The sequence below is a fragment of the Ovis aries genome, chromosome 8 (assembly GCF_016772045.2).
Source record: "Ovis aries strain OAR_USU_Benz2616 breed Rambouillet chromosome 8, ARS-UI_Ramb_v3.0, whole genome shotgun sequence".
NCBI classification, from domain to species: Eukaryota; Metazoa; Chordata; class Mammalia; order Artiodactyla; family Bovidae; genus Ovis; species Ovis aries.
The window spans coordinates 84,073,645-84,098,299 of NC_056061.1; the positions used below are offsets into that span (position 1 = coordinate 84,073,645).

Consider the following 24,655-nt stretch of genomic DNA (forward strand, 5'->3'; position numbering starts at 1 on the left):
GCCTGCAATGCGGGAGACCTGGGTTCGATCCCTGGGTTGGGAAGATCCCCTGGAGAAGGGAAAGGCTGCCCACTCCGGTATTCTGGCCTGGGGAATTCCATGGACTGCATATAAGTCCGTGGAGCTGCAAAAAGTCGGACACGACTGAGCAACTTTTGCTTCACTATGGGTCTTTGCGTGGAGATACGTCTTCATTTCTCTTAGGAAAAAGCTTAGGGATGGGTCATATGGTAGCTGTGTGTTTAAATTCATGCGAAACTGTCACAATGTTTTCCAAAGTGGCCACACCAGTTTCTATCCCACCAGCTGTGTGAGACACAGGTGATTGCTCTGTATCCTCCCCTGTCCTTGGTGTCGCCAGCTTAAAAAAAAATGTTTGAGCCATTCTTGGAGGTGGTGGTATTATCGTGACTTTGATTTATCTTGTCCTAACTACTGATATTGTTGATCACCGTTGCATGTCCTTATTACAATCTGTATCTTAGAAGGCTTAGTCTAAATGAAGAGTATTTTTATTGTAAAGGATTAACCCCCTTAAAGTTTAAATTCTGACCTTCGTTAGAGTTTGGCACATTTCTGCGAACTCTTCCCCCACCCCGCCTCACTTTATAAATTCTTTCTTCTCCCCGTATCATCAGATCAGTGATGTCTAAGAACTATTCCAGCTCTCCATCCTTCTCTTACACCTGGGCAGCCCTCAGAACCCTTTCATGAGCCAGAAGACACAGGTGACTCTGATTCACTCTTTCCTGCACATCCCTCATTAAAAGGCCCTGTCTCATCTGGAAAAGATTGTTCGGAATGGGTACAGAGAGATAAAGGCAAATGAAGGAGAAAAATCTACAATTGGCAGTTCTGAGCCAGAGTCTAAAATGGCTGGGCCAAACAATTCCATTGTCATGGCTACTGGACCCAGGGGACTGACTCTGAGTATAAACTGCCAGAGGTCCTGAGTGCCTGGTCCAAGGCGGAGGAAAGCCAAGTGGCCCATCCTCAAGGGGCAGAGCATCCATTTGATGAGGATTCTCAAGAACCAGGAAAGAAAGCCAGATGTTCAGAAATAACTTTAAACTTGATCCACAGACATCACATGCCAAAGTAAGACAGTCATGAAAGTTTGGGTCTTTTCAATCAATTGAATCAAATCTCAATTGGAAAAAAAAGGATCATTTCTGTTCCTTTATTACTTTATAATCGCTTCAGGTTGACAGAGTTTCTATTTAGATCATTTTGACCCTGCTTCTTATGCACAGGAGGCTTCAGAGTTGAACAGCATCCTCCTTCTAACTGTCTGGAACATATACTGTCAAGACCCAGGTGTCACTAGTGGTAAAGAATCTGCCTGCCAGTGCAGGAGACACAAGAGATGTGGGTTTGATTCCTGGGTTGGGGAGACCCCCTGGAGGAGGGCATGGCAACCCGCTCCAGTATTCTTGCCTGAAGAATCCCAAGGACAGAGGAGCTTGGTGGGCTGCAGTTCTTAGGGTCGCACAGAGTTGGACACGACTGAGGCGACTTGGCACACACGCACGCAGGCTCTGCCTTGTATTGAAAATCATCCACCCATTTTTACCTCTTCTCTATATTATGCACTCCTTGAACACAGAGACTGCACAGCATTCTTGTCTGCACCTCCTGAAGCTGCTCTGTAGCTCTACTAACCAGGCAGCTGGTGCTTGCAGAATGAATGGCTGAAGTGTCCCAGAGACCTGAATTTTCTTAATTTTGTTTTTTAAGATATTTATTATTTTCAATTATGTTTGGCTGCACTGGGTCTTCACTGCTGCACGTGGGCGTTCTCTAGTTGGGGCGAGTGGGGGCTACTCTCTGGTTGCAAGACACGGGCTTCTCATTGCTGTGGCTTCTCTTGTTGCAGAGCGTGGACTCTAGAGCAGACTCAGTAGTTGTGGCACATGGGCTTAGTTGCTCTGTGTCCTGGGGGATCTTCCTGGGCCCAGGGTGAAACCGTGTCCCCTGCATTGCAGGGCAGATTCTGAACCACTGGACCACCAGGGAAGCCCTATGAGTTTTAAAGATGGAAGCTAGTTTCTTACTTCTTCTAGCCTCTGTGTGCTTGTAAAATCTTTCTCTTTTTTAAGACTTATTCTCTTAAAATTATTTTTAAAATGGTGATTTTTTTTCCCCTCCTCTTGGAAACCACACTGAAGCTACTAGAAGAATGAGAACATGAGGGCATATCTTTATTATTCACTGCTACTGCGTGAGAATCTACATTTTCATCAATGAAAATTTCAACAAAAATAATTTAATAGCAACAAAAAGGAAGGAGATGCAGAAAAGAAAAAAAAAAAAAAACCCTGCAAATGCCATCTTTGAAAGTAGGACGACCTTGAAAGAAGGTGTAGGAAGAAGGGTTGCCTAGTACAGCAAATATAAAAGGGTCTAGAAGACTCCAGGGAGGTCCACTGGGGCAGCAAATTTGAGACAAGGCCAGAGGTTTTCCAAGGTAGGAAGGGAGCTTGAAGAATCTAACCCACAATCCCTTGTTGGAGGAACAAGATGGGTCCAAGCTTCCCTGTCCTTCCCTATCTCTCAGGTCCATTGAGTCAGTGATGCTATCTTGCCATCTCATCCTCTGCTGCCGGCTTCTCCTTTTGCCTTCAGTCTTTCCCAGTATCAGGGTCTTTTCCAATGAGTTGTTTCTTCTTATTAGGTAGCCAAAATATTGGAGCTTCTGCTTCAGCATCAGTCCTTCTAATGAATATTCAGGATTGATTTCCTTTAGGATGGACTGGCTTGATCTTCTTGCAGTCCAAGGGACTCTCAAGAATCTTCTTTAGCACCACAATTTGAAAGCATCAATTCTTTGGCACTCAGCCTTCCTTATGGGCCAACTCACACATCCGTACATTACTGCTAGAAAAACCATAGCTCTGACTAGATGGACCTTTGTGGCAAAGTGACGCCTCTGCTTTTTCATATGCTGTCTAGGTTTGTCATAGTATTCCTTCCAAGGAGCAAGCATCTTTTAATGTCATGAGTAGGGATAAGAGAGTCAAAGCATTTAATCATAGACATCCCTGGCCAGAAAGAGAATTTCTAATAGCTTAAACATGCCCTGGTCCTTCTCCACAAATCCTTCTAAAATAGCTGCTGCAGGAAGAAATAATAGTGTTGAATGCTGAATCACAAATAAAAAAAGTAACTTTCCCAGGAGCTATACAGATATATCATGAGATAAAAAGGAGAAAGGAAGAGGAAAAGCAAGTGACAAATGAAGACAATACATAGGGAAAATATTATCAGAACGCAAATGAAAAGTATAGCCAAGTGTACTATGACTAAGTACAAAATAGTAATGAATTAGCCATCCCTGTAAAAGAAGAGTGTAAAGCAGAGAATGTAAGTTCTTCGGAGAATGTGTGATAAGACAAGAGATGAAGTCAGCTCAGGTTGAAAAACAAAAGAAATATTAAAATATTTCACAAATGAAACCACTTTGAAAGCAGTACAAGGGAGAATTGATAAAGTAAAGGAAAGGTAAGACAGAATTAAAAATTGCAAAATAAGATTGAAATAAGCAAAAAGGTTAAAAGGCTTAGAGATTATGCTTATACATATGTCCCAAAGAAGATCACTGAAATAATGAAACCAAAGAACTTAAAGAAATAAAAAAAAAAAAAACTTAAAAGAACTTCTGGAAATAAAAGAACGCTTGGATCTATGAACGCTTAGATCTATGATTTGAAGGTGGCATACAGTGAGAGTTATAGGAAAACTTGATTCTGAGCAATATTAACAAATATTCCAGTTAAGTTACTGTGCTTCAGAGATAAAGAAAGACTTATGAGGCACCCAGGCTGAAAGTGTAAGTCACATGTATCAGGAGAAAGTCAAACTGATACCATTTGATGAAGCTTGTGAAGCATCCTGCAATGATCCCAAGGAGAGGCAATGTAACTCAAAGAATTTTATCCAAACTCTCATTCCCAAATAAAAACAACATCCAATTATTTTGTTCCTTAAAAATATGGTTGCTATAAACTTTTTTCCAAAAAAGCTATTAGAGAAAAAATTCTCAGTAAACACAATAAGTGGAGTAATACTTCAAAGTTATTGATGGTGATTACTGAATTTGAGATTAAAACCCTCAGTTTCTGTTTTGATTACAGAATATAAATTGACAATACAGAAATGCTATAACTAAAAGTGGACTTTAGCTTTCCAGGTTTCTCTGTCCATAGAATTCTCCAGGCAAGGCTGCTGGAGTCATTTCCTTTCCCAGGGGATCTTCCCGACCCAGGGATAGAGCCCAGGTCTCCGGCATTGCAGGCAAATTCTTTACCATCTGAGCCACCAGGGAAGCCCAATAACTAAAAAAAGTTGGAAAGGGAAGAGAGAATGTTGGAGGTGGTGTGATACACTGATTTTCTCAATACTTTCTCCAGGAAAAAATGTCACTAAAAGCTAATAAATTCAGTAGTTTTATAGGCATATTTTAAGAGATGAAGGCAAACAGTAAGAACAATGGTATTATTAACTACAGCCAGTGCATGGAGGGATGATTTGAGGAGAAAGTAAAAATACACTAATTTTAAAGTTGTTCTTAATAGTTAACCAATATTATCTAAAGAAATAGAGTATTAAGTATATTCTCAAACCTTTTTAAGTATCAGAAAAAAATACACATAACCAACACAAACTGAGAAATAAAAGACACAGAAAACAATAAAAAACATGGCATACGTTAAAATATTTATAAAATGTTAATAAAGTTAATGACAGAATTAAGAACAAACATTTCTGGTATTTAAATAAATATAAAGAGACTCAACTCCTTTATCGAAAAACAAAAGTAAAAAGGCTCTAATTTCATTTTAAAGTAAAATCCAACAATCTGCTGCAGAGTTGAAGTCTAACTTTTCCTCAGAAAGGTTGAGAAGCAAGGAATGCACAAAAGCAGGGCCTTCCCCAGTGGCTCAGTGGTAAAGAATCCACTTGCAATGCAGGAGACTCAGGAGGCATGGGTTTGATCCCCCGGATCGCGGGGAGGAGGAACTGGCAACGCTCCAGTGTTCTTGCCTGGAGACTCCCATGGACAGAGGAGCCTGGCGGGCCACAGTCCTTGGGGTCACAAAGAGTCAGACAGCACTGAGCACACAGCACACACACACTGGGTAAATGGAAACAAAACTGTTGCAAGAACCACGATGTTATCAGACAAAGTTGAATTTATGGCAAAAATGTATTAAGACAAAGAAGACCCTAAATCATAGTTAAGAGAGAATCCACAATGCTTTCACAGGATAGTTTTACAAAACATTCAATTAATAGAAAACTTCAGTGATCCACAGTTCTAGAGTATAGGAAAAGGAGGAAATTAAAAAAAAAATTGTTTATAAAGCTCTCATGATGTTGGTGTCAAATAGCAACAAAAATAAAGGAAACAAGAAAACAACAAATATTATTTATGAATGATAAATTCAAATCCTAAACAATGTATTATCAAGCAGAATAGTGGAGCACATTAAAATAATAATACATAGTATTTAAGATGAGTTATTCCAGGAATACAGAGATAGCTTAATATTAGAAAATCACAGTATAGTTCATGCTAATAAATTAAAAGAGAAAATTGTGTCTCTCCATAGATAAAAGAGGCATTCAATAAAAGTCAACACCTATTTTTGTTTTTTAAATCTCTCAATAAACATGGATAGATAACTTTTCATATAGTTTTCTCAGTATGTTTTCCAGCTAAAAAGAAAGATATTATTGAAAGCTGGTGAATCAAGTAAATTACAAAGCATATTTAATGATTATAATGGCAAACACTAAATAAATAACTAAACTGAGGTCATAGAGGGAGACTTTGGGAAGGGAAGAAAAATGTACTAATGTTATAATTACTCATTTTAGGGAGTAAGAAATTGTGCAAATGGATGTAATAGAAGAAGCTTAAAAGGATAAAACTTTTCTGGATTTATCATTCCTGATTTAACCATGTCTTCGACCCAAAGCTCAAGATTATTTACAGGAATACCCTGAAGTGGCTATATTCATATAAGACAGAATGATCAAAAACTATTGTCAGGGATAAAGAGGTCATTTCAAGTAGATGGTTTCCTCCCTAGCTTTCTTTGTACTTTATTTCTTAATCTCCTCTCTTTATCCTTCCCATCCCTCTATGTGAAAGCAAAAGCTCTAGTTAGACCAACCAGTTCTCCAAATCTCCAGACCATTGTTATAATCCAATTCTGACCTTCAGTTCAGTTCAGTCACTCAGTCCTGTCTGACTCTTTGTGACCCCATCGACTGTAGCATTCCAGGCTTCCCTGTTCATCACCAACTCCCAGAACTTGCTCAAACTCATGTCCACTGAGTTGGTGATACTATCCAACCATCTCATCCTCTGTTGTTCCTGTCTCCTTCTGCCTTCAATCTTTCTCAGCATCAGGGTCTTCTCCAGTGAGTCAGTTCTTCGCATCAGGTGGCCAAAATATTAGAGTTTCAGCTTCAGCATCAGTCCTTCCAATAAATATTCAGGACTGATTTCCTTTAGGATTGGCTGATTTGATCTCCTTGCAGTCTGAAGGACTGCAACACCACAGTTCAAAAGCATCAATTCTTTGGCACTCAGCTTTCTTTATGGTCCAACTCTCACATCCACACATGACTACTGGAAAAACCATAGCTTTGACTAGATGGGCCTTTGTTGGCAAAGTGATGTCTCTGCTTTTTTTATGGGGAGGGAGGTGGGAGGGGGGTTCAGGATTGGGAACACGTGTACGCCTGTGACGGATTCATGTTGATGTATGGCAAAACCAATACAATATTGTAAAGTAAAATAAAAGTAAAAAGAAAAAAAAGAAAAGAATCTGAAAAAAAAAATCTGTTGTCTAGGTTGGTCATAGCTTTTCTTCCAAGGAGCAAGCGTCTTTTAATTTTATGGCTGCAATGGTGATGAACAGGGAGGCCTGGCGTGCTGCGATTCATGGGGTCGCAAAGAGTTGGACACGACTGAGCGACTGAGCTGAACTGAATCACCATCTGCAGTGATTTTAGAGCCCAAGAAAGTAAAGTCTTTCACTGTTTCCACTGTTTCCCCATCTATTTGCCATGAAGTGATGGGACTGGATGCCATGATCTTAATTTTCTGAATGTTGAGTTTTAAGCCAACTTTTCGCTCTCCTCTTTCACTTTCATCAAGAGGCCCTTTAGTTCTTCTTTGCTTTCTCCCATAAGGGTGATGTCATCTGCGTATCTGAGGTTATGGATATTTCTCCCGGCCATCTTGATTCCAGTTTGTGCTTCATCCAGCCTGGCATTTCCCATGAAATTCTGACATTAACTACCTGGAATTAGCAACCTCCCTCCTGGAGTTCATTCATTTGCTATAAGCCCCATGGAACTCAGGGAAGCACTTGCACTTACTCATTTGTTACAAAGGTTATAAACAGGCGACCAGAGGAAGAGATTCACAGGCAGGGCTAGCAGAGTCCTGGCACAGGCACTCTGTCCCCCTGGAGCTGGGATGTGCCTGTCTCTTAGCACGTTACATAGGTGCGGTTGATGAAATCGTCAGTGATTTTTTTTTTTTAAGAATATTTATTTGTTTATTTTTGACTGTGCTGGGTCTTCGTGGCTGTGCTCGGGCTTTCTCCAGTTTCCGTGAGCAGGGGCTACTCTTCCTTCAGGACCACGGGCTTCAGTAGTTGCAGCACGCAGACTCAGTAGTTGTAGCGTACGAGCTTAGTTGCTCCTCGGCATGTGGAATCTTCCTGGACCAGGGATCAAACCCACGTCCCCTGCATTGGCAGGCGGATTTCTATCCACTGTGCCACCAGGGAAGTCCAGTCATCAGGGATTAACCCCATCGCCAGCCCCTCTCCCCTCCCTGGAGGTTGGGGAATGGGCGGTGTAATTGCTGTAGCGTAAGTTTACCATTTGGAAAACTGATTCACAGAAATGTCATCTTTTTTGGTCTCTGTATTTTTACCAGGAACCTTGGCATGATGGTGTGTTCCTCCCTGTGTGATGTGGGTGGGATTCTCACCCCATTCCTGGTCTTCAGGCTGATGGAGGTTTGGCAAGGCTCGCCGCTCATTTTGTTTGGTAAGACTTCACGACACGTTTATTATTTCTTATTCACAGCCCAGTGTGAATAGTCGATAACTACCGGACGAGTGAATGGTGCCCCCCGAGGGTACAGAAGGGAAGGGTGGTGCCAGCCCTTTCATCGTCTCCTGGCTCCTCTGTCTTGCTTCACGGGAAAGATAAGATGCCGTTCTTACATCATGGGCCAGAGCTGTATGTCCTGTGGCTCTGGAGTCCAATAATTCCTTCTACAGAATAGAACAGGAGAGCATTTTTGATGCAGCCTCCTGGTTTCTTAGTGAATTAGACGCCCAGCTTTGGTGAGCTTCACATGTGATCGCTAGATGTTAGGTTGCCATCACTCCTCTTCTGCTTCCAGATCTTAACAACTGACAACAGACACAAAGGGACAATGGGAACCAAGTTTAGTGCCTGGTTTGTTACTGAATATGTTAGATTAGAGGAGGAGGAGGGAACTCATCCACTTCTCCCCAAACCTGCCACTAGCGGAGGGCAAATCGACTGCCCGTGTGTGGAGAGCTGCCATGTCTGGGCCAGGTAAACCCCTGCGGGTAGAGTGGAGTGGGAGTGGATGAATAGCAAGAGAGGCCCACACTGCCCACACACACATCACCTGGGCTCCATATCGTGTACGTGTAGTAGCTATAAGATACACTGTATAGCTTATATATGGGTGTCCCAGGTGGTGCAGTGGTAAAGAATCTGCCTGCCAGTGCAGGAGATGCGGGTTCAGTCCCTGGACTGGGAAGATCCTTTGGAGGAGGAAATGGAAACCCACTCCAGTATTCTTGCCTGGAAAATCCCATGGACAGAGGAGCCTGGTGGGCTGCAGTCCATGGGGTCGCTAAGAGCCAAATATAACTGAGTGACTGAGCATTCGTGCATAGTTTATATTATACAATTATGTAATATATCATATTACATTATATTATATATATAAATCGGAGAAGGCAATGGCACCCCACTCCAGTACTCTTGCCTGGAAAATCCCATGGACGGAGGAGCCTGGTGGGCTGCAGTCCATGGGGTCGCTAAGAGTCGGACATGACTGAGCGACTTCACTTTCACTTTTCACTTTCATGCATTGGAGAAGGAAATGGCAACCCACTCCAGTGTTCTTGACTGGAGAATCCCAGAGACGGGGGAGCCTGGTGGGCTGCCGTCTATGAGGTCGCACAGAGTCGGACACGACTGAAGCGACTTAGCAGCAGCAGCAGCATATATATAAATATAATGAGGGCTTCCCAGGTGGTGCTAGTGGTAAGGAACCTGCTTGACAATGCAGGAGACATAAGAGATGTGGGTTTGATCCCTGGATTGGGAAGATCCCTGGAGGAGGGTGCGACAATCAATTCCAATATTCTTACCTGGAGAATCCCATGGACAGAGGAGCCTGGTGGGCTACAGTCCAAGGGATCACAAAGAGTCGGACGTGACTGAGCAACTAAGCACAGCACAGGTGTACAAGGAGGGAAATATTTCCTTTTCTTACTCTGCCATTCCCCCGTTACCGTATTGCTTTTAGTTTTCTAGACATTGCTGACTTTTTGAAGTGGCCCTCACACATGTATTGCCTACGCATCTCTTTAGTTAGCTGTCATCATCTGTAAATGGTGTTGGCCATGCTCTAACGGCTCCATGTTGAATCTGTCTCGTTTGAAGCGGCCTTGGGGCTGGTTGCCGGGGGAATGACGCTGCTTCTTCCGGAGACCAAGGGGGTCACTTTGCCAGAGACCATTGAGGATGCTGAAAATCTGCAGAGGTGAGAGCCAGCCACTGGGGGACCCAGAGCCCCATGTTAGGCTTGCCCTCCCTGTTATGAACACTCTCCATTTCCTGTCTCCTGGGAGGGCTTTATCACCCCAGAGCTGCTACAGAGAGAAACACAAAGCAGTGACTGTTGGCTAAAAAGGAAAGCAGGGAGAGCTGGAGTGTATGTTTTTGGTGGGCAGTCATCTGCTCTAAACCGCGAGACGCAAGGTTTTGTTTATTGTTTATGATGCCAACCACGCGGAGCACCGCGGCCCCTAGCTCACCCCAGAGTTGTTGGGAGCTATTTTTAAATCAATCTTCTGTCTTTTTTGTGACTGTTGGTTCAAATTCCTTAGTGACTTTCTTCACAAAGAAGAATGACTTAAAACTTTCACTCCTGTAACAGGGACAAGTGCTTCAGTGGAGTCTCAGGTCCTACTCTTAAAGCCATCAAACAGGAAAGGGAGAAAAAGTGTCTGATGATGTAGTCGTTACAGGCTTGGTTCTCTGGATTCTATGTAAGGACCCAAGTGTCCCTGGGAAGTGGAGTGAAGAGACTCTGGGGACTCATTGAGGCTTAGGTTCAGTCCAGGGGCAGCCACCTACTTGGCCATGTGATCTTGGGAATATCATTGAACCCTCTAACCTTCGTTTCCTTGCCTGAAAAGTAGCCACAATAATACTTAACTGAGAAGTGTGCTGTGAAAATTCAATGAGGTTAAGTAGGTGACAATGACTTAGCCACTGCCCGGCACATAGTAGGTGTTCAACAAATTTTGGATTCTTGCCATTCTTCATACATATTGTGTGATTTCCTCAATGATTCTCAAATTTACTCTGCAGAGGAGTCACAAATGGAGCTTGCTAAAATGCAGATTCCTGGGCCCTTTCTGTTTTTGACTTCATAAGTGAATGGGGGAACATGATCTTTTCATGATGATCAATACCCGTCAGTGCACTTCACTTTGAGAAATTCTTCATCTCTCAGTACTGATAAGGGACACACACTCTGTGTGAACTGTAAGCACATTTTGTCATATGGGTAGTAGACACACACAGCTACACGTTGGTCCTTGCTGACAGTACCTTCCTCTGGTCCCAAGGAGTAGACACATATAGTAAGGTTGACTACCTGATTTTGAAAGTTTCGTTATAATTTGTTAATAGGCACTTGGTCATCTTTTACGGTGTTGTTTGTGCCTTCACTCCATCATCAGAGCCATTCCTGCCTGGCCAGGGGAGGCCAGGGCTTCTGCTTGGAGCTCCATGCCGCCATGGACACCCTCTGTTCTTGATAATGCCCTTCCCTATGTATAATCACCACTTATTTCATTATCTGTCTTCTCTGCTATACAAATTTCATAAATAGAGAGATCATTTCAATGATACCTTCTTGGGACATCCCACGTGGTCCAGTGGCTAAGACACCATGATCCCAAAACAGGGGGCCCGGGTTCAGTCTATATTCAGAGAGCTAGATTCCACATGCTGTGACTAACAGATCCCACATGCTGCGACTAAGATCCCTTGTAGCCAAATCAATTGAAATTTTAAAAAATGACACGTTCTTCCCTACTCTCCAGGAAACAAGCTCAGGGAATGGGAGTGACGGGAGCTCTGGCTAATAGACGGCACACTGCGTCAGCTTCACTGAGTTTCGGGTGCCGGCCACCCCATCCTCGCAAAACACTGTGAGGCAGCTGTTGTCATTAGCACACCTGCTCTACAGATAAAGGAAATCGTGATAGATGCTCCCGAGCCCCAGCTTCAAGGTGGCATGCTGACTGTCAGGGGATGCTGTGAGACAGACACACAGATGCTCTGTGGAAGGGTCAGAAACCCTTTCTGTAAAGGACCCAGGAGCAAATACTTCCGGCTTTGGGGATGTGCAGTCTTTGTCCCCAGGTTCTGCCCTTTCAGAACGAAAGCGGTCACAGTTCATAAATGAATGGATGCGGCTGGGTTCCAGTACAACTTCATGTATGGAAGTTGACACTGAGATTTCATCCGATTTTCAAGTGTCAAGAAATAATATTTAACATTTGACTTTCAAGAACTATTTTAAAATGTAAGAAACCATAGCAAAACAGGCAGAGAACCAGAAACTGGCCACCCGAGGTCTCTGCTCAGCCTGTTCTTCTTCATCACCTGCTATGCACGTTCTCACCTTCACTTTTGAGACTTATTCCCAGGTGAAACTTTGCAACAGATTCTTAAAAAGCCATTATTGATTTTAACTTAAAACCTGAAAAGAGATATTTATTTCTTTGGCTGCGTCAGGTCTTAGCTGTGGCGGGCAGGACCTAGTTCCTTGACCAGGGATCGAACCTGGGGCCGCCTGCTTTGGGAGTGTGGAATCTCAGCCACTGGACCACCAGGGAGGTCCCTATTGTAACTTAAAATTTTTCTTTTTGGTCGCTGCAGGAAAGCAAAACCCAAAGAACGCAAGATTTACCTGCAGGTTCAAACATCAGAACTCAACACACAGGTGCCTGAGAGAGATGCTTCGCAGGGGAATGCGCAGCAGGAATGAAGACCGAGTTCTCACCCTTTCAGAAGCCCTGAACACTTCCTCCCACCTGCCTGCTCTCAAATCAGTATCAGTTCTAGAGAATGCTAACTGTGCTTTGCTCTATTTTGTTTTCTTGAAGTCTCTCAAAGCTCTGGCTATCTTTTATCTACTTATCTTCTCTAGTGAGAACTATTGGTGGTTAGCAGGTACTTGCTTAGCCAAAGTATTTTGAAAGCCCAGTAGCATTTAAATGCTGTTAGACCAGAGGCCTCTGTCATTGGTTTCCTAGAATAACTATTGTTTTATTCACTCTCTGAAAGAAAACGTCTTTGTAGGCATCATGTTGGCATTTTAGCATCTAGGCTCCTTGGAGGACTACTGGTTTATGAATATGGTGACTCTTCCAGCCAACTCTACCCCAAGCATGCTTATACACCTGTGATGGCATAAAACAGGCTCCTTATTCCAAGACTAGAAGGTCTATAAGATTTTTGAGGGGGAAGAGTTTCGGCAACCCACATTTTAGGAATGCTTCATTCTATTTCACTCTTGCTTTTAGTTCTTATTGGTGATTCTAGAAGGTGACCTCATGTGCCAACAATGGAATATCACAGTGAACATATAAAAAAAGGAGTTCAGCTTACTTCTTTTTATAATTTTTTAAAGAAATGTTTTGACTTCACTGCATGGCATGTGGGATCTTAGTTCCCTGACCACGGATTGAACCCATGTCCCCTGCACTGGAAGCGTGGAGTGAACCCACTGGACCACTGGGAAAGTCCCAAGTTCAATTTACTCTGAGTTAGTAGTAACTGGTTCAAGTTCTAGTTTAAGAAGTGATTTCGGTTCCTGGAAAAAACAGAAACTTTATTTATTTTAAAAGTTCTTTATTCGCGAGACAAACCACAAATGAGGACCCTTTAGAACACACTGTGGGAGAAAAGATTCTAATGCAAATTGGAGGTGTGATCGAACACATGTGGTATTACCTTATAAACACTTCTGGCCAGGTTGGCTAAGCCAAGGGATGGCCTCGCGGACTCGAGATATTGGGATTTCGTTCTGGGCAGCACTGATCTTCCTTTGAGAGTGGACGTGGGCTAATTGGAAACCTGAAACTTTGTCGTTGGTAAAACAACAAAAACAAAAAAATTAACTAGATTCGAATTCTTTAAATTGTAAATAAGTAAATAACTAAAACAAAACCACATCTGGGGCCCATGGAGGGGACCTAGCGCTCCATTCCAGCTTTTCCCAAGCAAAGCCCTGATTCTGAGTCTTCTCTTTCTGACTGTCAGAGTTATACTCTTTACTGGTAGCAAATATGTTAATTGTAGGCTTTGAATCAGTTTTTCAAATGTGTATTAAAAAATACCCTCTCTAATTTTTCTTAGAATCTTGGGCAAAACTTCTGAAGAAGGCTTTAGACTGAGAGGTTGCTGCTGTTTCTCACTCTCTAAGTTGTGTCTGACTCCCTGCAGCCCCATGGACTGCAGCACACCAGGCTTCCCTGGCCTTCACTATCTCCCGGAGCTTGCTCAAACTCGTGTCCACCGAGTCGATGATGCCATCCAACCCTCTCATCCTCTGTCGTCCCCGTCTCCTCCTGCCCTCAATCTTTCCCAGCATCAGGGTCTTTTCCAATGAGTCAGCTCTTTGCATCAGCTGGCCAAAGTATCAGAGCTGGGTCATTGTTAAAAACAACAGTAAAACCTCTGATTTTCTTTCTGCTCAGAAGACATGTCTGGACAAAGTAGACGTGTGGTTCTGGGAGAGAAGCAGGCCGCCCTTGAAAATCACAAGGGTTTGGATCAGAGTGAAGCCTGTCTGAACCGTGAAAGAGTGCTTCTCTGCCGACCCGGGAGCAGCTTCTCCAGGGCGCAGGAGGAAAGCCATGCGTCAGGACAGGGCATTGGGCCCCTGACTCCTTGCTGTAGCTACAACAGAGCCAGAGTCAGTCCTGCCGGGGTTGGGGGTTGGGGGTGGGGCATAGAAATCACATGAACACTTGGAGCACCTGGGAGGTGTGGCTCAGGCCTCAGGACGCAGGCAGCTCCTGGAAAGGGCCCCAGGCCTCCTCCCTGGAAGAAGTCCTGTTCCTTCAGCATGTATCTACTGAGCACCTGCTGTATGCATGCCTCTGTCATCTTGGCCCCTTAGAGAACCGCAAGGCAGCTATAGATATGCTGGGACCAATGCTCACACAAGGACTCACAGTAGAAATGAGGCCTTTGTGAGGTCATTTCAGTCATCCTGTTGGACATGGAGGAGCAGCACAGCCAACCTCACAGGAAGTGGAGGGATGGGAGGGTCTCGACATCAGCTCCCCAGCCTGCCCCAAAGTTTCCTGCAGTGTCTAGAACCCCACGATTAGAGACTTCTCCCTGCAGGTCTTGAAAGCTAACCACTGATGGTTGAGCGCTAACCACTGATGAGACAGAGGAAGCAATGGGGGCGGGGCTGCCTGCCTGGTCAGACCCAGTGGGGACAGGTGGGCGGGGCCAGTGTCTACAGAGGGCGGGTGATTGCAGGACAGGAAGCGTGCTTCCTGGGACACGGCGTGGCCCTGAAGTGGCAACCTTATGTCACAGAAGGGGACCCAACCCTGGAAGGAGCCGAATGTGACTCCCACGCCTCCTCCACCATCTGCTGATTTTATGGCCTTGTCCCAGCTCCAGGCCCCTGGTCCCCACATCTGCATGGCCCAGGGGACCCTCTGAGCTCCAGCTGGAGAAACCACTGAGCTATCCACTCCGCAGTCCCTGCACTGGTTGCTAAGGGCAACATGTCCTATTTCCACCCCACTATGTTTCTCTACAGGTGAAGGTCCAAAATCTGATATTTCAAGATGTTGGTAGACTCCCCTGGGGGTGCATTAGTTTAATGCAGTGCTTTAAATTCGCCTGTAACTGAAATCTCCCAAATATCCGAAGCTTAAACAAGATAAAAGTTCTTGCTCACTTTGAAGAAGTTCGAGGCTGTCTGTCCGGTGCTAGTTGATGGCTTGGGGACCAGTTCTGGTGCCACCATCTCATTGCTCTGCTGGACAGGGCCTCCCAGGCCCCAGGTTGCTGCTGGGGCACACCCATTGTACCCACGCCCACTGCTGGGGAGGGGGCCAGGCCCCACTGCAGGGGACAGGGCACAGCGGGGAGGACACTTCCTAGAAGAATGAGGACTTCAGATAAAAACTAAGTCCGAGAAACACAAGACTGCATTTCTCACACATTTGAATTTCGTGGCCTGAGAACTTGTGTAGTGACGCCATATACATCAGTCTGCAAGTTAACTTTCTTCCATTACAGCCACATGGGTCTGGTTCTTTGTAATGACTGTACAGTGATGCATTGAGCAAGAGAATTTATTCAACCACTACAGTTCCTAGAAAGCGTCTGTCTACAATGCGGGAGACCTGTGTTCGATCCCTGGGTCAGGAAGATCCCCTGGAGAAGGAAATGGCAATCCACTGTAGTACTATTGCCTGGAAAATCGCAAAGTGTCAGACACAACTGAGCGACTTCACTTTCACTGGAAATCAAATGACAGTGTTTTTGTTGTTATTGTTGTTGGTTCTCCTGCCCCATCCTGCTTTGCCACATTCTCCCTGCATGGCCTGTCCTTGGAGTGGCCAGGCTTTCCCTCCTGGACAGTCCGCAATCTAGTCCTGCCCTTTCAAGCATTTTGTGAGCTAAACACATTTTTCTTGCTGATCCAAATTCTGTTTGTCTCATCTTACCAATTCATTTTGTTCTCTCTCTCTTTCTCACACATTTCACATGGCATATTATGTTACATATGAAAACCACCCCAAACATACAAGACTGCATGTAAGATTTCTTAGCAGGTACATTTTCCAAAATTCTCCAAGCGAGGATTCAACAGTACATGAACTGAGAACTTCCAGATGTTTAAGCTGGATTCAGAAATGGCAGAGGAACCAGAGATCAAACTGCCAACATTTGCTGGATCATAGAAAAAGCAAGAGAATTTCAGAAAAACATCTGCTTTATTGACTACGCCAAAGCCTTTGACTGTGCAGATCATAACAAACTGTGGAAAATTCTTAAGGAGATGGGAATACCAAACCATCTTACCTGCCTCCTGAAAAATCTGTATGCAGGTCAAGAAGCAACAGTTAGAACAGGACAAGGAACAACAGACTGGTTCCAAACTGGGAAAGGAGTATGTCAAGGCTGTATATTGTCACCTTGCTTATTTAATTTATATGCAGAATACATCATGCAACATGGTGGACTGGATGAAGCACAAACTGGAATCAAGATTTCAGGGAGAAATATCAATAGCCTCAGATATGCAGAATATACCACCCTTATGGGAGAAAGCAAATAAAAGAGCCTCTTGATGAAGGTGAAATAAGAGAGTGAAAAAGCAGGCTTAAAACTTAACGTTCAGAAAACTAAGATTGTGGCATTTGGTCCCAACACTTCAAGGCAAATAGATGGGGGAACAATGGAAACAGCGACAGACTTTATTTTCTTGGGCTCCAAAATCACTGCAGATGGTGGCTGCAGCCATGAAATTAAAAGATGCTTGCTCCTTGGAAGAAAAGCTATGACAAGTCTAGACAGCATATTTAAAAGCAGAGACATTACTTTGCCAACAAAGGTCCGTCTAGTCAAAGCTGTGGTTTTTCCAGTAGTTATGAATGGGTGTGAGAGTTGGACCATAAAGAAAGCTGAGCTCTGAGTTGATGGTTTTCAACTGTGGGTTTGGAGAAGACTCTTGAGAGCCCCTCGGACTACAAGGAGATCAAACCAGTCAATCCTAAAGGAAATCAGTCCTGAATATTCATTGGAAGGGCTGATGCTGAAGCTAAAACTCCAATACTTTGACCACCTGATGTGAAGAACTGAGTCACTGGCAAAGACCCTGATGCTGGGAAAGATTGAGGGCAGGAGGAGAAAAGGACGACAGAGGGTGAAATGTTTGGATGGCATCACCAACTTGATGGAAATGAGTTTGAGTAAGCTCCAGGTGTGGGTAATGGACAGGGAGGCCTGGTGTGCTGCAGTCCATGGGGTTGCAAAGAGTTGGACACGACTAACCAACTGAACTGAACTGGCATTTTCCAAACATCTCAGTTAAAATTTTTGCTCTGTCTTAGTTAAATACCTCCCCTCCCACTAGGTACTTTATTGTTGTTCTTGTTTAGTCCCTAAGTCTTGTCTGACTCTTTTGTGACCGCAAGGACTATAGCCCAGCAGGCTTCTTTGTCCATGAGATTCTCCAGGCAAGAATGCTGAAGTGGGTTGCCATTTCCTTCTCCAGGGGATCTTCCTGACCCCGGGATTGAACCTGTGACTCCTCCATTGGCAGGCAGATTCTCTACCGCTGAGCCACCGGGGAAGCCTGCTAAGTACTATCCTTATCTCTCAAATGCAAGCAAACGTGTTCTGATCTTCTGCCCTTTGAGGGATGTGGAAGGAGGCTACTGTCCCCTTGGGAAGTGACCTTGTAGATCCCAGGAACCACGTGGCCTTTTCTTTAGCAGATATGCCTCCCTAGGTCCTTTTGGGAATGAAAGGTGAGTTGGGAAGGTAATAAGAAAACAAAGAGCTGGCCAACCTGTAACTTTTAAAACTGGAAGCTCAAAGCTGCCTTCTAGGTTAAAAATGGAGGGACAAAGGGCATCTTTAGAAGAAGGGAAGAAAGTTAGAATAAAGATGTGCAGTGTAGGGCACATCTGAGCACGTGAGCCCCACAGAGGTCAGGCAGCTCCCATGTCCCACCCACCACCTCCTTAACTTGCCAAGAGAGAAGCAAGCACGCAAAAGACAGCCATGTGTCCTTCAGCTCATTCTCAGTGATGACAATGACAGGGTGAGGTCTGTCCTGTGCCTCCTCTCATCCCACCACAACACCCTCTTCCGTTTCCACCCCTCACCCCCGCAGCAGCCTGAGAACAGATAGGATCCCAGTTGCCAAGTGGCCCAGAAGGTACCACCTGCCTCTCATGCACCCTGGCTGCTGATGTCAGGTGGAGTCTCTCCTGGCTCCAGGGGGTATCATGGGCTATCTCAAGAGCTAACAAACAGCTGAGATGAGAACCTGGTGACACATGGGCCTTTCTTTAAGTCTGATTCTAGTTTTGTTTCTGCGAGGGTCTGGACTTTTAGAGGATCACACCTAGCCATTCAGTTAGCCTCATCCAAAGAAACCCCAGTGTCCATCTGTTAAGGACACCACTAACTGAAACTGCCCAGCCTGGCCAGCACCATAGTAAACCACCGACATGAGGAGGTCCTGGTGAGGAAAGTGGAACTAACAAGCGACCACCAACAAGAAGAATTTGGGAAGGGTCAAAAGGAGACACCAGTCCAAATGTCCTACCAACCTCCCAGAATCCACCTCTCTGGAATCCATCTTGGTGCCACCAGGAAGGGCCCTGAGTCAGAACGATTGGCCAGAGATAACCCGGAAAGTAATCCCGTCACCATAAAACCTGAGGCTGTGAGCCACATAGCAGAGCAGTCCTCCTGGGTTCCCTCACCCTCCTGCTCTCTGCTCAGGCGCCCCTTTCCAAGAAAGTCTTTGTTTTGTTGGCATGCGTGTCTCCTCAGACTATCCATTTCTGAATGTTAGACAAGAGCTCAGTCTCAAGCCCTGAAGGAGCCCTCCTTCTGGTAGCACATCTATGCTGCGGGGACCCTCTCGTTGTACTAAAATGTTCCTCCCCTTCCTGGGAGGATTTCAGGCCCTTCAGCCTCCATCTCTGCGACTTCTCCTCCAAGTGCTGACGTCCTCTCTGATTCCAGACACTGGTACCCATGATCCACCCTTTGCAACTTACTGTCCAGCCCCAAACTCCTGACCTCTCTCTTTCTGTTCAGAGGAACTTTGGTTTTTATCTGCTCTGTTATCATAGTCCCAGACATTAATATTAGTGATAAAATCTAGAGTTGCTAATCATTAAAAACCAAAGCAATATTATAAAGCAATTATCCTTCAATTAAAAATAAATTAAAAAAGAAAAAAACACCCCAAAGAATCACAAGGAAAAATCAGGGTAATTCACTGCACCAAAAATGAAATCTCTGAAAAAACCCCATATAACATTAGAAAGGCAAAAAAACAGTAAGTGTTCTTTAAACATTTGCTAATTGATCTGTGAACGGCAAGCTTTTGTGGCCTAATCTTGGTCTCAGTCCAAATTTGAACTTTTGACTAGTTATCTTCAAAATATTTGTAATTTTACTTAGAGCTGAGGCTCCCTCTGAGGCCTCTCTGCCTGCTGTCAAAACCCATCAGCCCATCTCATGTGTACTTGAGGCACCCAGATTTTAGTCTCCTATACAGTTTGTCTAAAAGAAATTAAGATCCCAGGAAGAGCTGGCTGTGGCTAGACCTAGAGACAAGGAAAATCCAAAGTTCAAAAGTGGGAGGAAACACCAAAGACTGTCAGAGATGATTAAGGTCGTGTTCAAAAGACAAAGATGCCTACAGTATGGAGGGCTTCTCATGGCCCAGCAGGGACAGTTTCAACATCATAAAATTTTAGTAATTATAGTCTATTGAAACAAGCTGAGACTATAAAAAGAGTCACAAGTCCATGATAATACTTAAAAGGAACACACAGGAATTGTGCCAATGAAAAAGGATGCATCTATTCCTAATAAAGTTTATAAGGCATTCTGTTAATTGTTCAACACAAATTAATATGAGTTTGCTACTCAAAGTTAGATTAACAACAAGGTTAACAACCATAAGTAAGAAACAGATATAGAAGGAAAGAGAGCATGCTTAAAATATATAATGTCTATGATTTGATTGTTTTATTTCATTTTTTAATATTAATTCTTCTGAACCATGATCATAGTGAAAGTTTGTGGCTGCGAGCCGTGAATGACAGCAGGATTCGTGGCCTCCAGAGGAGAGGAACTCCGTCTGGAGCCAGAGATGAGGCTTGATCACTCGGAGCTTTGGGGTAGCAGAGTTTTATTAAAGTATAAAAAGAGATAGAGAAAGCTTCTGACCTAGGCATCAGAAGGGGACAGAAAGAGTGCCCCCTTTCATATCAGTTAGCAAGCTGCTAATCAGATAAAAGAAACAACTCAAGACTGAAAGGGTCGCACCAGGCCCCTCTCGCACAACGTGTATTTTGAGATAGAATGGCACAAGGGGAGTCATCTCCAGGCATAAAACAATGACATGACTCTTGAAGAAAGGCAGATTTCGAAGCAAATACAGTTTCACTAACATAGTTTAAGAAAACATTTCCAAGACTAAAACGTACTGGTTTGCTGAGACATGATCAGCACAAGGTTTGGGAAAAAGATTAGTTTTAAGCAGAACTGATTTGAAGAAAGGCAGATTCCAGAGTAAATCAGTTCAGTTCAGTTCAGTCGCTCAGTTGTGTCTGACTTTTTGCGACCCGAGGGACTGCTGCACACCAGGCCTCCCTGCCCATTACCCACACCTGGAGCTTACTCAAACTCATGTTCATCAAGTCAGTGATGCCATCCAACCAACTCATCCTCTGTCGTCCCCTTCTCCTCCTGCCTTCAATCTTTCCCAGGATCTTATCCAGTGAGTCTTTTTTTTTTTTTTTTGCATCAGATGGCCAGAGTATTGGAGCTTCAGCTTCATCATCAGTCCTTCCAATGAATATTCAGGACTGATTTCCTTTAGATTGACTGGCTGGATCTCCTTGCAGTCCAAGGGGCTCTCAAGAATCTTCTCCAATATCATAGTTCAAAAGCATCAGAGCTCAGCTTTCTTTATGGTCCAACACTCTCACCTATATATGACTACTGGAAAAACCATAGCTTTGACTAGGCAGATATTTGTAGGCAAATTAATGTCTCTGCTTTTCAATATGCTGTCTAGGTTGGTCATAGTTTGTGTTCCAAGGAGCAAAATCTTTTAATTTCGTGGCTGCAATCACCATCTGCAGTGATTTTAGAGCCCAAGAAAATTAAGTCTGTCACTGTTTCCATTGTTTCTCCATCTATTTGCCATGAAGTGATGGGACTGGATGCCATGGTTTTAGCTTTTGAATGTTGATTTTTAAGCCAACTTTTTCACTCTCCTCTTTCACTTTCACCAAAAGGCTCTTTAGTTCTTTGCTTTCTGCCATAAGGGTGGTGTCGTTTTTCAGTTCAGTTCAGTCACTCAGTCGTGTCTGACTCTTTGTGACTCCATGAACCGCAGCACGCCAGGCCTCCCTGTCCAACACCAACTCCCAGAGTTTACCCAAACTCATGTCCATTGAGTCAGTGATGCCATCCAATCATCTCATCATCTGCCGTCCCCTTCTCCTCGTACCCTCAATCTTTCCCAGCATCAGGGTCTTTTCAAATGAGTCAGCTCTTCGCATCAGGTGGCCAAAGTATTGGAGTTTCAGCTTCAACATCAGTCCTTCCAATGAACACCCAGGACCAGTCTCCTTTAGGATGGACTGGTTGGATCTCCTTACAGTTCCAGGGACTCTCAAGAGTCTTCTCCAACACCACAGTTCAAAAGCATCAATTCTTTGGCACTCAGCTTTCTTTATAGCCCAACTCTCACATCCATACATGACTACTGGAAAAACCATAGCCTTGACTGGATGGACCTTTGTTGGCAAAGTAATGCCTCTGCTTTTTAATATGCTGTCTAGGTTGGTCATGACTTTCCTTAAGCGTCTTTTAATTTCATGGCTGCAGTCACCATCTGCAGTGATTTTGGAGCCCCCCAAAATAAAGTCAGCCACTGTTTCCATAGTTTCCCCATCTATTTGGCATGAAATGATGGGACTGGATGCCGTGATCTTAGTTTTCTGAATGTTGAGCTTTAAGCCAACTTTTTCCACTCTCCTCTTTCACTTTCATCAAGAGGCTTTTTAGTTCCTCTTCACTTTCTGCCATAAGGGTGGTGTCATCTGCATATCTGAGGTTATTGCTATTTCCTCCCAGCAATCTTGATTCCAGCTTGTGCTTCATCCAGCCCAGCATTTTTCATGATGTACTCTGCATATAAGATGAATAAGCAAGGTGACAATGTACAGCCTTGACGTACTCCTTTCCCAATTTGGAACCAGTCTGTTGTTCCATGTCCTGTTCTAACTGCTGCTTCTTGACCTGCTGACAGGTTTCTCAGAAGGCAAGTAAGGTGATCTGGTATTTCCATTTCTTTAAGAATTTTCCACAGGCTGTTGTGATCTACATAGTCAAAGATTTTAGTGTAGTCAACGAAGCAGAAGTAGATGTTTTTCTGAAATTCTCTTGCTTTTTCTATGATACAATGAATGTTGACAATTTGATCTCTGCTTCCACTGCCATTGCTAAATTCAGCTTGAACATCTGGAAGTTCTCAGTTCATGTACTGTTGAAGCCTGAATTGGAGAATTTTGAGCATAACTTTGCTAGGGTGTGAGATGAGTGCAATTGTGTGGTTAGTTAGTTCAGTCGCTCAGTTGTGTCCAACACTTTGCAACCCCATGAATTGCAGCATGCCAGGCCTCCCTGTCCATCACCATCTCCCAGAGTTCACTCAGACTCACGTCCATCGAGTCCGTGATGCCATCCAGCCATCTCATCCCCGGTCGTCCCTTTCTCCTCCTGCCCCCAATCCCTCCCAGCATCAGAGTCTTTTCCAATGAGTCAACTCTTTGCAGAAGGTGGCCAAAGTACTGGAGTTTCAGCTTTAGCATCATTCCTTCCAAAGAAATCCCAGGGCTGATCTCCTTCAGAATGGACTGGTTGGATCTCCTTGCAGTCCAAGGGACTCTCAAGAGTCTTCTCCAACACCACAGTTCAAAAGCATCAATTCTTCAGCGCTCAGCCCTCTTCACAGTCCAACTCTCACATCCATACATGACCACAGGAAAAACCATAGCCTTGACTAGACGGACCTTAGTCGGCAAAGTAACGTCTCTGCTTTTGAATATACTATCTAGGTTGGTCATAACTTTTCTTCCAGGAGTAAGCGTCTTTTAATTTCATGGCTGCAGTCACCATCTGCAGTGATTTTGGAGCCCCCCAAAATAAAGTCTGACACTGTTTCCACTGTTTCCCCATCTATTTCCCATGAAGTGACGGAGACCAGATGCCATGATCTTCATTTTCTGAAAGTTGAGCTTTAAGCCAACTTTTCCACTCTACTCTTTCACTTTCATCAAAAGGCTTTTTAGCTCCTCTTCACTTTCTGCCATAAGGGTGGTGTCATCTGCATATCTGAGGTTATTGATATTTCTCCTGGCAGTCTTGATTCCAGCTTGTGCTTCTTCCAGCCCAGCGTTTCTCATGATGTACTCTGCATATAAGTTAAATAAGGAGGGTGACAATATACAGCCTTGACGTACTCCTTTTCCTATTTGGAACCAGTCTGTTGTTCCATGTCCAGTTCTAACTGTTGCTTTCTGATCTGCATACAGATTTCTCAAGAGGCAGGTTACGTGGTCTGGTATTCCCATCTCTTTCAGAATTTTCCACAGTTTATTGTGATCCACACAGTCAAAGGCTTTGGCATAGTGAATAAAGCAGAAGTAGATGTTTTTCTGGAACTCTCTTGCTTTTCCATGATCCAGCGGATTTTGGCAATTTGATCTCTGGTTCCTCTGCCTTTTCTAAAACTAGCTTGAACATCAGGGAGTTCGCGGTTCATGTATTGCTGAAGCCTGGTTTGGAGAATTTTGAGCATTACTTTACTAGCATGTGAGATGAGTGCAATTGTGCAGTAGTTTGAGCATTGTTTGGCATTGCCTTTCTTTGGAATTGGAATGAAAACTGACCTTTTCCAGTCCTGTGGCCACTGCTGAGTTTTCCAAATTTGCTGGCATATTGAGTGCAGCACTTTCACAGCATCATCTTTCAGGATTTGAAATAGCTCAACTGGAATTCCATCACCTCTACTAGCTTTGTTCGTAGTGATGCTTTCTAAGGCCCACTTGACTTCACATTCCAAGATGTCTGGCTCTAGATTAGTGATCACATCATCATGATTATCTGGGTCGTGAAGATCTTTTTTGTACAGTTCTTCTGTGTATTCTTGCCACCTCTTCTTAATATCTTCTGCTTCTGTTAGGTCCATACCATTTCTGTCCTTTATCGAGCCCATCTTTGCAAGAAATGTTCCCTTGGTATCTCTAATTTTCTTGAAGAGATCTCTAGTCTTTCCCATTCTATTCTTTTCCTCTCTTTCTTTGCATTGATCACTGAAGAAGGCTTTCTAATCTCTTCTTGCTGTTCTTTGGAACTCTGCATTCAGATGCTTATATCTTTCCTTTTCTCCTTTGCTTTTTGCCTCTCTTCTTTCCACAGCTATTTGTAAGGCCTCCCCAGACAGCCATTTTCCTTTTTTGCATTTCTTTTC

The 24,655-nt window shown here is 43.9% G+C and overlaps 1 protein-coding gene across 4 annotated transcripts in view; it reads left to right on the forward strand.

Annotated features, from left to right (window-relative positions):
* SLC22A1 (solute carrier family 22 member 1) overlaps positions 1-13,727 on the forward strand; it is a 36,727-nt gene extending 23,000 nt beyond the window's left edge. For 3 of the 4 annotated variants that reach the window (XM_015097512.4, XM_042253693.2, XM_042253694.2), the window contains 3 exons: positions 7,964-8,076; positions 9,742-9,841; positions 12,256-13,727. In XM_015097512.4, the coding sequence (XP_014952998.2) occupies positions 7,964-8,076; positions 9,742-9,841; positions 12,256-12,364 (322 nt within the window). In that variant the 3' untranslated portion in view covers positions 12,365-13,727. Of the gene's footprint in view, positions 1-7,963; positions 8,077-9,741; positions 9,843-12,255 lie in introns of those variants that run through there. The other variant, XM_027972633.3, reaches the window with a different exon arrangement.
* The last annotated feature ends 10,928 nt before the right edge of the window (positions 13,728-24,655 follow it).